At 35.1% G+C, this 15,974-nt stretch overlaps 2 protein-coding genes across 3 annotated transcripts; both read right to left on the minus strand.

The window, feature by feature from the left end:
- Window positions 1-2,840: 2,840 nt before the first annotated feature.
- Window positions 2,841-4,685, minus strand: LOC141673881 (protein FAR1-RELATED SEQUENCE 5-like). Its single transcript, XM_074480610.1, has one exon. The coding sequence runs from the start codon at window positions 4,683-4,685 to the stop codon at window positions 2,841-2,843; it is 1,845 nt and encodes a 614-aa protein (XP_074336711.1).
- Window positions 4,686-5,507: 822 nt separating this feature from the next.
- LOC141671139 (vacuolar sorting protein 3) lies at window positions 5,508-15,566 on the minus strand. Of its 2 annotated transcripts, XM_074477274.1 has the most exons (14): window positions 14,362-15,566; window positions 13,565-13,840; window positions 10,380-10,576; window positions 10,137-10,278; window positions 9,113-9,385; window positions 8,959-9,031; window positions 8,187-8,235; window positions 7,459-7,747; window positions 7,230-7,285; window positions 6,984-7,052; window positions 6,782-6,893; window positions 6,531-6,620; window positions 6,230-6,400; window positions 5,508-5,969 (listed from the first exon to the last, which is right to left on the minus strand). In XM_074477274.1, the coding sequence occupies exons 1-14, from the start codon at window positions 15,451-15,453 to the stop codon at window positions 5,877-5,879; spliced, it is 2,982 nt and encodes a 993-aa protein (XP_074333375.1). In that variant the 5' UTR covers window positions 15,454-15,566; the 3' UTR covers window positions 5,508-5,876. The 2 variants fall into 2 exon arrangements, with proteins under 2 accessions (XP_074333375.1, XP_074333376.1); XM_074477275.1 differs by lacking the exon at window positions 5,508-5,969 and having other exon boundaries at window positions 6,258-6,438.
- Between the last annotated feature and the right edge of the window lie 408 nt (window positions 15,567-15,974).

Below are 15,974 nucleotides of genomic sequence, written 5' to 3' on the forward strand. Positions count from 1 at the left end.
TAAGCACCAAATCAAAGTCACAGCTCTATCTACTAAAAATCTTCAAGGTCTGCACTCTCAAACTCATGCCAAGGTTGATAAACTTTTGGAGTCAGCTGAAAAGCTAGATATGACTCTCAAATTAGACATGTCAAGACTTATCAGACCTATCCATGAGAAAGTTGAAGCTATTGAGAAGGTACAAGAAAAGCAACAGGCCCAAATTACTGAGGTCCTGCAAAATCAATCCTCTCAACAAGCTCAATTGAATGAAATTCATTCTTCCGTAGAACTTCTTCTCTCTCTCCTACTACCTGATGATGCCAAAAAGGGGGAGAAGGTAGTTAAGTCCAAATGCTCACCTACTCAAATACTGAAGAAGAAGGATGATAAAGGTGATGACCAGGGAAACTCTGATAAGAGTAGAGGTCAAGGAAAAGTTCAAGGAAAATCTTCACATAAAAAATTTCTGATGTTAGCAAATCTTCTACACAGAACAAGTTAAGTTCTGATGCTGTGAATGCTAAAAGTCTGATATCAAGTTCTGATAAGCAAAGTCTGATGACAAAGCCTGATGTTCGGATTCAAGGTGGAAGTCAAGACTCTCAGAAGTTTCTACAAACTCTGAAGCTAAAGGGAAAGCAGACTACTGTCTACTACAAGGATCCCAAGATTCAGACACTTGATGAAGAGATTGCTAGAAGATTATTTCTGAAACATAATCCTGGAATGAATTTAGAAAATCTCAAGGAGGAAGAAGCTAGATTTAAAGATGAGAAGACAAATCTAAACTCTAAAGCTTCTGCTGTAAAGAAACCTCCAAGGCCTAAGGAGAAAGGCATTGTGATCAAGGAAAAATCAATTTCTGAGGCATCTAAGCCCAAAACTAGATCACAAACTGAGATTGATCCCAAAGATAAAGAAAAGGGAAAAATTGATGAACCAATAAAGCCACAGGAGATGAAAATTCCTCAAATCCTGATGAAACTAGTGTGCAAAATAGTTCAAGTTCATGATGATACTCTTGCTGAAGATGAAACTTTTCAAACTCTGAAAAGAAGGAAGATTACTGAAGAATTCAAGACAACATCTGACAGAGCTCAAGTTGTTCAGAGTGAAGAACAGCAAGCTACAGAAGAAATAACAAGCTCTGATAAAGTCATCAAGACATCAACCTTTGACATAGCTCAAGTTGATTTAGATAAGATGAAAGTAGCTGATAAAAAGAAATATCTATGGAAAAATGTCAGACCATCAGATCTAAAGAAAAGCCAATTTTGTCTGATTTCATGACTATTGGGTTAAATGCTAGAGAACCAAGAGACAGAGCAGGGCTAGGTTCTGATGAAGCTAAGATCAAGACAGGAGTTGAAGTAGCTACTAGAGATCCATTTTTGTTAACTGACAGACCTCTTGAAGATGTTACACAGAAACACCTTAATAAGGTTATCTCTATTCAAGTGGTACTGGATGCTCATGACAAGCATAATTTCAAAGAAAATCTGATTCTATTTCTTGAAGATGGAAGGACATATCAGATGTCAGAATCAGATGTGCTGAAAAAATTTTTGAAAGAACTTCAATTCTTTCATTATCTTTTAGAGATAAAGTCTGATATTACCAGGAGATGGTCAAATTTTATATTGAACACCATAAGAGATAAAGCAAGAATTTCTTGTTTAAGGGTTACAGAATTTATTCCAAATATAGTTGAAGATGATGGAAATGAAATTCCAATGAAGAAGGATTCTGCTAAACTTGAAGTCATTCTGAAAGATAAATGTATGTGCTGCAATGAAGACTCTTCTCATCCAAGGGTAATTAGACTTGTTGATGGTTTAGAAAGAAACCATATCTCAGCACTAAGGAATGCAATCTACCAGATTGGAAGTCAGGGTGAAGAATTGAAGCAAGTCAAAGCTACACTATCTCAATTCCTAAGGAATAAAGAAGAAAAGCTGATATCAAACTTTGTCAAAAATCACTTTGGATTCAGATTGACTCAGTGAGATTGGTAAAAGCTACGAGGACTGTAAGTTGTAGTTAATTGTCTATTTAAACTCTCATTGCATTTGTACTTAAAATGTTTTTGACATCATCAGATCTATTAACTTGTATATTTTGCATAATTTACAAGTTGGGGGAGATTGTTAGATATATTTGAGATGTCATGTCTAATATGATTTGTGTTTAGTTTTCAGAAATTAACAACAGGACATATCAGAACTTACTGAAGTCAGAACTTAATATCAAAACTTAAGGTGTCAGAAGATACATATCAGTACTTAAGTGCGGGAAGACTTTCAGATAAGGAATGTGGCTGATTTACAGGAGAAGATCTGGACTAAAACAAAAGAAGGTATGCATGAAGAGTTAGAGGACTAGAAGACTTGTAGAAGATATCTTATTGATATATTTTAGGAGACAGAATTATATTCCATATCAATTAGAAGTTATCTTGTATTAGGGTTTACACTATATGTGTTATAATTATCGAGAAGATTATACATTGTAACCTAGCAGCTCTTAGTGATATTTGTTCATCACTGAGAGAGAACAACAGTTCATATTGTAACAGAGTTTATTGAATATACTTGATCTTTTTTACACACGTGTGTTGAAATCGATTTGATTGTATAAACATTGTATTCAACCCCCTTCTACAGTGTTGTGTGACCTAACAATAAAACACAATTATATGACAATAATTGGCAATTATATGACAATAATTGGCAATTATATGACAATAATTGGCAATTATATGACAATAATTGGCAATTATATGACAATAAAACATAACAAAAAAGAAAGCAATGTTAAACACTAAAAGATTACAACATTCAGTTACAAATGTTACACTACTAATTATATTGCAATTCTTGAGCCTTTTTAAGATCTTCTAGTCTACTAGCACACTTTCTTTTATCATGGCCTTCCATTTGACAATAGGTGCACTTTCTTGGCGGCTTCTCCTTTTTATCAATCGATTCTATGGGACTTTTGAAACGAACGTCCTTCTTCCTCCCTTTAGTTTGGGACATAATAGGGTCAAGAATTGGTTCTTCATGAGCACTTGCATTTGGAGCATGAGAATTGCTTTCGTAAGATTTAATTCCATCAACGCTCATTCTTTCGAGAATTGGTATTTCTCGATTCATCACTCCAACAGCATAATCACACTGTTCCTTGGATGCAATGCTACTTTGACAAAAACTCATGGTTAACATTGTCATGCTATTAAATCGATCGGTTGAGGTCATCTCATGATTTTGTCCAACATCCAAATTGTAAGGCAACACACCATCAACTCTATTGGCATGTATTGTCCACCTCCGGTTTATGTAATACGGGGGAATTTTCGAAACCCGTTTCTTAGTGAAGACCGCCAATAGGTGTCTACAAGGTAGCCCCGAATGTTCAAGCATTCTACACGTACACATTCCCAAAAAGCTTGCTTTCTCGAATGCCACAAAATAAACATTTCTTCTCGTAGGCTCGGACATGGGCCTATAACAACTATAGTACGTATAAACATCTCCCATTCTCTCCCTTTCTTCACTAGCTCGTCGGTCTTTTTCAACAAAGTATTTTGAAGACTCAACCAATTCATCTTGAAATCTTCTAAACATTTCCTTAGTGTAGATACAAGAAGCATGATACTCCAATGTGGTATGCAATTTCATGGGACATTTTAGATTAATGGTGATATAATCTTCTTCCTTCTCCCTCATGAATTGCCTTTTCAATGTTTTTTGGGCATTTTCAATGAATTCTTTCAAACCCGTTGCCGAACTCACATACTTATCAAAGAAAGAATTCATCCCTTCACTCCTCGATATACTATTTTGAAACGCTGGAAATGTGTTTCTAGTATATGCAGGAATCCACTTGTGCTTCAACTCATATAACCCATTTAACCATTTATGCTCTTGCAAGTGATACTTTTCCACAAACGACGTCCATCTAGCCTCAAAAATATATTCGGTGAGAGATTTATAAATGCAATGATTGAAGCCCATCTTGAATTCCGGAAAAGCCGAATAATAATGAGCTAATTTCTCGGGGAATTTTTGACTAATGTGCCAAGAACACAATAAATGGGTAGTATTCGGGAGTACAACCGCAATAGCGCTTGCCATGACTTGATCTTGATCAGTGATTATAGTCAATGGAGGATTATTCCCCACACCTTCAAGCCAAGTACGAAGAATCCACTCAAAAGTCGACGCATGTTCATCCTGCATCAATTCAAACCCGAAAATTACCGATTGATAATGATGATTGACTCCGGTAAATGGGACAAATGGCATTGCATACCTATTTTTCCGGTAAGTGGTATCAAAAGCCATAACATCGCCAAAATTTTGGTAGGCCATTATACATCTCGGATCAATCCATACTAGACACTTCAAGTGATTCTCTTCATCGACTTCGGTCCTAATAAAATATTTAGAACCACCTTCTTCATTCAACCTATACAACAAGTCCAACCCCGCTTGGGTGTCACTAATCTCAAACCTTTTCTTACTCTCGTCTCTTAATACATTTCTAACATGTGGAACATTGAAACTAACTTTATCATTACCTCCATGAATGTTACCAATCACATTCATCACTTGGCAATTACGAACCCCCGAACCATAAAGCGTTTTAATCAAACTACGGGTCGTGGTGTTGACATGTCTTTCTCGTTGTACCAAATTCATCTTACTAGGGGAAATAAGACCGTGGTTGTGTACCAATTCAAGGCTAGTTACCTCCCAATAACGTTTTTTCTTTTGATAATTGACATAAATCCTCACCTTGCACTCACTTTTAGGAAGAACCTCTCTACGCCGTTTATTTTGACTACTCTCGGCAACGACACTTTTTCCATAAAGCCTACAATCAAATAAACGACCATATATCTCGTTGTCTCTATTACGATGGCTAGCTTGAATTTTAATAGTAAATCCATTTCGTAAAGCATAAGCCTAAAAAAATGACCGGCCTCATAACTATAGCTATTTTGCATTTTGTATTGGACTTGCTCTTACAAAAGTAAAGTCAAGAAGATGCACGAAGGCAAGATGGCATGAATAATGACAAAATCACAAAACAGAACCTAGCACATCTGAGCTGATATCATGATCTAATGACTCTCATTACGTGAGCAAATTTCATATACAGTACTGAATGAAAAACTTGACTTTGTTTGAACTCAGCTCAAGCTCGATTAATCGTGAGCAGACTCTTATCCAACTCAGATTCAGCTTCGAGCCAACTCAGATTCAGCTTCGAGCTCGACACAGCTCGATTATTCATGAACAAGCTCTTATCCAACTGAGTAAACTGATCTTGAACATCACTTTTCATTCAATTATTAAACTTGTTTTAACTTTTAACACACAAATTTAGCTCGACTTGGTTCAGACACAACTCTGCTATATTCCATTGCAGCGCAAATTTGTATAATTTCAAGTACTCCTATGAATAATATTTTTTGATATTATGATATTAAAATTAACTGCACAACATATTTATTAAAATTAAAATTAACTGCACAACGTCTTATACTCTAATATCATATAAACATATTTATTACAACAGGCTATTTCAGTTTAAACACAGGATCCTCATCCGAGATATCTAGACTTCCGTCACTTACATGACAATGGGCCGGTAGGTAAGAATTGTTTAAACAAAATATACACACTCTGTCATGCTACGCTTGGGGAACACTGTTATCTCTAACGAAGGCATAAATCCATCCAGGAACAAACAAGCATCTATGCAACTCTGTCAAGTTGGGAACAAAAGGTTGGTTTCTCGTGCATTGCATCTCCAATAAAGGGAAATATTTTCAACCCAAGGATCTCAAATGCTCAACGAGCATCTGCACCTACATGTTCTTCAGGTCACCGTGTCACAAGCCAGCCTGACTTGAAAATTATATCTTGTCTAAAATTCTGACCTGTTACCGACGTTGACTCGCCTTGCCGTCGGAAACACTGCACAAGTAAAAAAACAAAAAATCTAATATATTGACTTTTAATGATGAAGTTATTATTTCCATTCTTCTGCAACTATAATGAAAACATGAACACAGAGTGTTAGTAACTTATTACTTACAATTTGAATTATTGTTTATGCTGTTGAAGTTTCAGTTAACACTCAAAATTCTCTACAGACTATCAAACAAAAGCACATGTAGATATAGTGGCAAAATACGGATAGACTGGTCTTATAGACAAAGCACTCGGACACCAACCTTGTAGCAAACTACTGTATCATCTGGATACATTGCAAATAACTTGGTACCGAGTCGGGAATGACAAGAATCACAAAGGGTCTCTTCAGTAATTTGCACATGTCGTGACCTTTCTTCAAGTCTGGCTAAACTTGCATCAACATCCACAGCATGGGATAAATTGTGCACAATCTGAAAGAGAATTTCAATGTCTTTCAAGTTAGAAGACTCTGCAAGAACAAGTGGATGCATAGAAGGATTTAGTTCTTAAAGATCCTATGATGATTTACAGAGAGGGATTAAATATACTTTAATATCATACCTGTCCTTGATTGTGATGATGAATGCGAGCTCGAAGCATTCTCAATATTGTTTCTGAGGCAAGTTGCAGAGGCATATCCGGGGACAATCGCTGTAGATAAAATCACATAACTCTGGTCAGTTCTATCTAAATCAGGAATAGCTATTCTAACATCACATTAACAATCAAGTCCACCTGCACACTATATATAGATATTTGCTACCATATACACATGTACAATCCAATAAGTCAGATAAAGAGATATACTGAACCTCTAAAACTTGCATTGGATCCAGAGAATCTCCATGATTGTGAAGAAGCCGAACAGCAGCTCTAAACATGGGCTCTTTGCCATCGTTTGGATGCAGGTACATGTCAAGCAACCTAAGTATAGCATTTAGACCACCAGCAATAAGTAAAATTCAAAGTTCAAATTAATCTAGAAGGAAGAGATAAAGTGAGAGAGGAATGAACTGCATATAGGCATCTGGTCTCCCAATTTCAGCACAATATTGTTCGGCAGCTTCGCTATCCTCCAGTTTCCTGAGAGAAGAGTGACTAAATGTAACGTCCAATTTACTTTGACTTCTTTGTTATTCATTTGTTCAAAAGAAAGATTTAATTAATTAATAATTTTTTTGTTGCAATTGAAGGTCCTCTATCCCTGCTACACTTACGAAAATATACTTACAACTATTATCAAAAGGAATTTAAACTTACAAGGCTAAAATATGGAGTACTAACGTCTCCTGACCAAGTTTCCTATAAAGTATTGCCTGTGCCAATAAACAGAGTCGAGTATAGATACTTCAGCTAGAATTACACTAAAAGGAAAAAAGTATGATCTCTCTAGAGCTTGAAGAGTGAAAATAATCATTATAGAATTTATATAAACTGTATTCAAGTAAAGACAAAAGATGCAAGGTAGAAGATAACAGTGCCAGCAGACCTTTTCTAACCACAACTCTGATCCTTCAATCAAATCAAGAACCTCTTCTGGATCATACAAATCCGAAGATTGTAAAAATATCTGCAGCCTCTCTCTCACAGAAGATTGAAGGATTGACAGACTTCCAGAATCAGTAGTATCTGTCTCCCCTATTGATTCGGCCTTTGAATTTTGTAAGGCGCGTTGTGCATTAGAAGTTTCAACGGCGGACTTCGCAAGCAAGAGTGCATATGATGTATGGAATTGAGTGTCTTCAGAGTCTTGATCTTCAATCAACCACTGTAGATAACTAGAATATAAATTTAAAATTTTTATCACGAAGACAAAGAAAAGCTATAGCAAGTTGACCAATCTATTAATAGAGGCAACACTGAGGAGAGAGAAAACAAGAACAGAAACCAATACAACAAATTAAGGATAAGAAGTAAAAGTAATAGTCTAAAAGAAATTAAAACTACAGTTGCATATTTAAAATCAGAAGTACTTGAGATAGCTTTCATAATATCCGGAATATTAGACCCTTGGATACGGTCAATATTAAATGGAAAAGTTACTAACTAAATCCAGGCTTGGGGATATAGGAAAATAAGAATTCATTTTTAACATGATTAAAGTTTGATGGCCATTAAAGTTTGATGCATAATGATAAACCATGGCCTTCATGCATACATCATACTCTACTCATGTACTTGGTTGATAATTTAAGAGAGCAAATGTAATGGACATACCTTTGGAGGATTTCAACTTTTTTCGGATCAATTGCAGCAATGACTTCCTCTGTAAGAGAATGCCCCATAAAATCAGATATTACTGATAAGTTAAATTAACATTAAAGACAGGCGAATCCCAATTGTCCCATGATGGGAACTATAACCAATACTAGAAAGGGTAGACAATTAAAGAGGCTCGTATGAACATGTTGATATCCTATGAAATTCAATTGCGAAGAAAGTTATTCTTTAAAACCTATCATCTAACAAATCGATGGAATAAAAGTTAAAACAAAAGGTTTACTTTGGAAGTAGAAAGAAAGCAATATCTTATAATAGCATTTGCTTTATAATGTCTGTTTGAGCAGGGAAATTCTTTCAGGCTCTATATTGCAGGAAACAGGTTCTATTTACAGGTAGGTATATATGGCTGTGAATATAGAAGTAATTTTGTAGACACTGAAAATTTAAAGATATCCTTGACTATATATATAGAGTATGTCCACTTACCATTTATCAGCATGCTTTTTTGGATATTATTTGATAACAAAGTTTCAGAAATCAGAAATTCTAAACTCTTTAAACTTCTATCAGTGACATTTATTACAAAGAATCAAATTACGATGGAATTGCACAGTAAATCAACAATTTTTTTACAAAGCCTTGGCACAGATTTATACGAGCACGAGTGATCTGCATGTATGTGGGGAGGACTCTATACAGTAACAAGAAAGAAGAAAAATTATGTACCACGTATAACCAGAAAAGCTTTCTGGACCATGAAGCTTACCAGGTGATAGCTGATCAGTTCTTTTATCAGAAGTTAAAACTTTAACAGCAAGTTGCTGGTCAGTATCTGCAAGCTAATAAGAAAAATAACATATGAAGCTAACCTACAAGGCACTGGACTTTTTATTTGGATAATACTTCAAAAATAATCATACCCATCCTAAATGCTGCAGAACCAAATCTTGATCAGATAATTCCTCAAGAATACTGCACGCCTCAATTGCAGCAGCATGCTTCCCAGAGACAACCAATCCGGTAGCATCATGTGGATCATTTATTTCTGTTGACTCTCTCTGGTATTCAGATGAATAATTTCTTGCCAGAATACGCCATATAGCAAGGGCCTTCGAGCTCATCCCTTTACTGGCATAGAGGAAAGCAAGTGTCCGTAATTGTCCAGAGTCATTCAATAAAGTTTCTAACTCCTCCTGCACCTCCCAAAAGTTGTAGGGTCATGCTTCGGAAACTACTCTGACTATTCTCCCCAATAAAAAATAAATTGAAATACTAAGAATCTATTAACCAACAAATCCACAATGCATATATATAGGCTATATACAGACAAGGCAAAGACCTTAAACAAATTACTGAACAATTTTTGTAACTCACAAGTCATTTTGATGTTATATTGCTCAAAGGTCGGAGAACTTCATTTCTGAAAACAGTGTCCTTGAGCTCACTACTATAATGGTATGAATATTTATTATTTTTTTTGGGCACAAAGACAATAAGCTCAAGTAGTAGATAATTGACTTGTCCAATGAATTATTTTGAGCAAATGATGTGCAAATCTTACTTGACGGTTCCTTAATCTATGAGTACCATAGGTTAAAAAGTCGAATAAAAAAATACATAAGTATTTCATTATTTCTCTAATTTTTATTACAATTATTTAATTTGTAGTGGAATTTCATTTTCTCGACTCAGCAAGAAGATGATCCAGATTGCTTAACACTCTTGAGGGAACTGCTGATTACACTTTACAGATGGTAAGAAAATATTGCAAGCACAATTCTTCGAGCTCAAGCAAAGGTTAAAATCTTTAGACTTGAAACTTCTTGGAATTTGGATAGATTTGTACCTTTTTTACATGTCTTATCTATCTAAAATAAAAGTCATGCTGTTACTCTACTTGTGGAGGAAATAAAAAACAAGTGAGCAAGATTAAATGACGCATACCACAACGCAACTGTTTTCCGAAGATGCAAGCCTCTCCATCTCATCTACACAGTTTACTGCCCTATAAAGGTACATTAATAGAGTGTCCATTCCTTCCCTTACAGAAGGATTTGTATCTTTTCTGCGGGATTCTTGCAAAAACCTGAAAGGTGGCAGATTCTTTTATATTAAAAACAGAAAGTAAAACCGGACACAAGCACTATAGAAGTAGGAAAAACTCGATCCTGAATAGAGTCTACACACCTAATCATATTTCTGATAGCTAACTCCAACAGATCACTTCTGTTTGGAGGATTCAGTAGAAATTTATCATCTAAACCAGACTCTACACCTGCCTTCTTAAGAAATATAGCTCTTTGGATAGCCATCAGTCCATCGTCTATTACATTTTCAAGAACTGTAGGGGGAGGATGCAACCCCCAATAACGGTTCCTTGGTACCTAAGAAATGCAAATGTTACAAAATCTCTGCAAAATATACAAACTTAGCACACAAAAATCCTTTAGTACTACTCAATACTGAGAAAAGAATTAGAGAATATCAGAGTTTACACTAATTTGATAAGAAATTGGGTGATAGAAAAGAATTGCATAAACAATCACTATCTCAAGGGTTCCTTCATATAAAACACACTTGAGAATGAATTATATCAAGGAGGACTTGCAGGATTATACTTTTAATTTTTGCACATCATATTTTTCTTTAGTTGCATGAAGTCGTGTAATAAGAGTGAGTTAATTAGTTGAAAAACAATTAGCTTTCTTCGCGTGAACTGCAGACGAACACGAACACAAAACAAGAAGGGATCATGTAAAATTTAGTTAAAAACTAAGATTTAAGTGATTCATAAACCTTTGCGGTTTTAGGCATATTAATTATTAGCTTGCGGTGGAACCAAACAAGAGTAAAAAAATACAAGCTCGACTTCACTTTATCGTGAGAAAATACAGAGCATGATTGAAGTGCGTGACTGCAAAAATTTACGTTATATAATAATTTAATAAAGCAAAGGTTTAGGTGTTCAGTGTGTACTTATTAAATTTTGTATCGTAACAAGATACGACTGATACAAGACTTGCAGCATGAGAGGGAGTATTAGCCATTAAGAATTACGATGTTAGTCGTACTCGTACTATACCATATTATTCTTACTCGTACTATACCATATTATTCTAGTAGTATTTCTGTTCATTTCATTTGAAACCATTTTGGTCTTATCGTATATATCCCTAGGATTTTACATATTTGATACAATATCATATCTCTAGCTTATAATCATTTAACATAGTGTAATCTTTATCAGAAACCAGATTTAAATAGAACCTATGTGTTCTACACAAAATAAAAGTTTCGAACTCCGCAATACGCAATTTGGATAAAATCTGAACCAAAAATGCACCAGAAAAAAGTAACCATGCGGGGGTCAGGCAGTTTTTGCAATTTGATGAACACCCCTACAAACTGGAAACAAGCCCGTATTTTTATAAATGCAATTCTTATAAGCATAAAAAATATATATATGTGGGCTTTAGAAAAGCCAAAAAGGAAAGGCCACCGTGACTAAGGGGTGCCCTAATGTCCCATAAAAGGTTGACATGAACATATAAGTCTCTGAGATTATATTTTAAAAGACGGCAAATCACCCACCACACAGCCCAAAGAACCTAACTGTGTTTAACTCAACATCTCCAATAAACCTTAAATTTATATGTATGCAAAGTGAAAACCATCTATGCTATATACCTTCTCTGATTACAAGGTACAGGTGTTGCAAAATTTTGGGTTACATATTGCAGCAAATTGCAGGGGTTATTAAAATTTGTTTCACACCTGAAGCAACATATAATATGTGTGGCACACCATCAAGTAGTGATAGGTATGGCAATCAGGTCGGATATGGAATAATCCAAACCCAACCCTTTTTACCATTCCCGAACCCAATACGTACCCAAAAAATCCGAAACTTTTTTGGATTGGATTTGGATAAATCCGAAACCCAAAAATTTAAATCCAATTATTCAAGCAAGCATTGTTTTCAAAAAAGTTTACAATCATCTGAATTTGATTTGAACTCTTAAATGACTATTCAAGTATATGACAATTTAGTGCAATTTAGTGCAGAGCTAAATAGTATTTCTATTTGTTTCCTTTTTTTCTATTATTAAGAATTAAAAACTGAAAATATGTCCTGTAAATTAAATCTAATATAGTAATATGTTATATATGATAAAATATATATTCTTATATACATATATCATATATAAAAAAAATAAACATATGTTCAAGTTTGTTTATTGGGTTTCGGGCTCGGATCAGATTTCAGTTATGTATACCATAAATCCAAATCCAAATCCATATCCATATCCAAAAAAATTCAGATCTAAAACATAAATCATTATCCAAATCCTAAAAATCGTGTCGATAAAACCAAATTTTGGATTTCAGATCGGGTATCCATCTGATCGAATAGATTTGCCATCCCCATCATGAAGGTTTATTACAGTCATCATTGAAATATCTCAGATTCAATTTTATTTAACAACAATCCATTTAAGGTAGATCCTATATTTTCTACCGAATCTAAATCTTATTATAAAAAGATTCTACAGAGCTCTATTTGCTCTATTCCACTCGATGATCAGTAAAATATCTGAATCCGAGAAGGATGAAAGACGATTGTTAAGAATAAAAGGGTTGAAAACAGGGATAAAACATATCCCCACATAGACATTATTAAATGCTGACACATATAAATTATCGTCAATCCATAATATTTAACTCTGCCAAATGACATATGAAGATTACAACTATTTAAACAGAAATCCTAAAACATGGAGAATAAGTAAAATACTAGATAAAAGAAAATGTATGCAAAGAACTAATACCTAACACTTCTATATCTAAATTGTACAATCTCATACTCATAAAATACAGATATTAAGTAAGAATACACTTATATATAAATAATTTTATAATTATAATATAATTAACAGGTACTTAAATTAAATTGTTTCCAGTGGAGCACTAAAGTAGAAATTGGATATCTAGCCATTTGAGATCTTGCTAAAATTGAGGGACTACACCAACTGAGAACTCCAGTTAGTGTTACACAATTTTCGCAAAAATATGATCAACTCGAGTATTAACTTAGACCGGAGATGCATATTAGAAAAAGATAATATTAAGAAATTTAGGCATAGTGAACATCAGAACACCTCAGCAAATGAGGAAAGAGGTAACCTCTCTGGTAATTTGAAATCCTACTATGTAATTGAAGAAGCAAACACCAGAGACTACAGGTACTTTGGTAAACATGATGTACAAAACTATGAGTAACACACATATTAGCTCAACTAGATTTGTCACTCCAGTTGAAAATAAAAAACGAAAAGGTGATGAATGTAAACCAAAGATGATATTGCACATACCAGAAGTGACCATCGATTTGGTTCCCGCATGATAAATGGAAATACTTCTGAAGGATGCATAGTGTCAGAAAGCAAAAAGTGATCTATTGCTTCTTCAAAATGCAAGTCAAATAGCAGGAGAAATCCCAGCTGGGCCTGGACAAAGGACAACATTTCATTTGTCATTTCACCTTCACCTTGAAGCTCCTCAGCTAAGGAGATGGCTTCCTTATAGTTTTTCTTTCGCAGGAGGTCTTTAATTTGTTCTTCGGAAGGAACTTTACTATAGCAAACAACCTGAAACACGACAAAATATGATAAGTTCTAATAAATTTATAATGTTAGATTGCACTTACATTTATTTTGTGCTAATAGTCACAAACTAGGGCCACAGAAATGCTTGTGCCATGTGAATCTCTCTATGTTCAGCTAAAAAGTACTATATTGCCTTAAATTCGGCAAAAAAAATAAATATCTGATACACAAGACAAGGTGCCAGATAAAACTCTACAGCTAAAATGTATGAAAATTATGTTACATGTAAACGTAGTTCTGAGGCTGAGGCAAGATATATTAAAAAAAAATATTATGACTTTAGTCTATATTTAGGTATTTCACGACCACAGTCCACAGTGATTGTTCTGCAGTTCAATCATCCATAACTGTCACGGTTTATTATTATTATTATTATTATTATTATTATTATTATTATTATTATTATTATTATTATTATTATTATTATTATTATTATTATTATTATAATATATATATCCCCTGCATCATCACCAGAGTAATGATCAATTACAAGGTTCACGTACCTTGGAGTGTATTGCTGTAGCAACAAGTTCACTGCTGCCATCATCATCATCTGCTATTACAACCGGGGGAATTCCTTCCCCGCCAAGCGAAATTGTCTGCATACGGCACCCAGACCTTTTGTGATACAAGTCCATCTCGTCATTCTTAATGACAACCACATATCTGCCCATCTCCCCAACAGAATCAGGAGCATAACGGAACACCAAACTTCCCCCGACCGGCTGTCCTTGACTATCAACCAAAACCCCGACATTATCAACCAACAAAAGCAACTTCCACTCTTTCCTCAACAACTTAATCCGCGGAGGACTAGATATCGGATCAGGCAACGTAAACAACAAATCACATTTCCCCGAAACACAAGAATACAAATAATACCCACTAAAATTCCCAACAACAATACAATCGTCAACCCAAACAATCGTCTTAACCATCTCCACACACTGCATTTCCTTCAAAACAACCACACTCTCACTCGAATCATACCCAATCAACATCAACACCTTCCCACACACAACCGCAAACACACAACTCCGTTCCACATCCAAAACCCCTCCTTCCTTCCCACCCCCATTCGACCTAAAATTCCCCAATTTCCGCAACAACCTCGACCCGCCCGACCTCTCCAACTCCTCCAAATCACTACACTCCCTCTCCCCACTCATCACCCTTTTCCCAACAACACTAACCCCTTTCAAAGAACTCAACTTCTTAACCGCCTCGACAAAATTAAAGTCTACGAAATACAAAAACCCGTCCGAAACAACTAAAAGTCTCTTAACTTCCTCAATCACATGAATTGAGTCAATTGGGGCAGTACTAACTTTAACATACTTGATCAATTTAACATTCTTAAGCTTAGAATCACTGATTTGATTAGAATCGAGGGAGAGTAAGAGGAGATTACCTGAAACGGTGCCGGCGTAAATTAGGGTTTGAGGATCGGAGAGAGACGAGATAGCGAGAGATTTGATAAAAGAGGAGGGAGAAGATGTGGATGGGCCTTTGAAATGTGCGAATGGTTCGATTACTGTTGTGGAGTTTGGCGGGTCGGGTTTTGCCATTGATGTGGACTTTGAGTTAACCACCATTGAACAATTAGGACTCAAAGAGGTATCTGTGCGTGCAGAGGTGGCGGTGTATGTATAGCTTAGTCATTGGAGTTTGAGCAAAACAAACAAAAAGCACTGCTTTTGTTGTTACATAAATTGACCCGTTTTTCAAAATTCTTCATGATATATGTACGAAGAAAACAGTTTTAAAATGAAAATTAAAAAATTAGCCCAGCCCAGCCCATAAAGAAATGCCCTTTATATTTGCCCCGTAAATTAAAATTAAAAATCAGTTATACAAAACACAAATGCCTTCATCATCGTCTCCAACAAAATCAACGGAAATAGTCACTAAAATTAACCATCAAAGCCCGAGTTCTCAAATATATTCAGTCAATTTCAACATTATTTATTCGTATACCTTCAAAACACGAGTTCAACAGTGTTATACATAAAAACTTAGGGTATATTTATTGTTAGGGTTCGTGAGCTTCGAGTGTCGAGTCTCGATTTGACTGCTCTTATATTTCGTGACTCGATCTGCCTTAACAAGATGCCTA

The sequence above is a fragment of the Apium graveolens genome, chromosome 7 (assembly GCF_009905375.1).
Source record: "Apium graveolens cultivar Ventura chromosome 7, ASM990537v1, whole genome shotgun sequence".
Lineage (NCBI taxonomy): Eukaryota > Viridiplantae > Streptophyta > Magnoliopsida > Apiales > Apiaceae > Apium > Apium graveolens.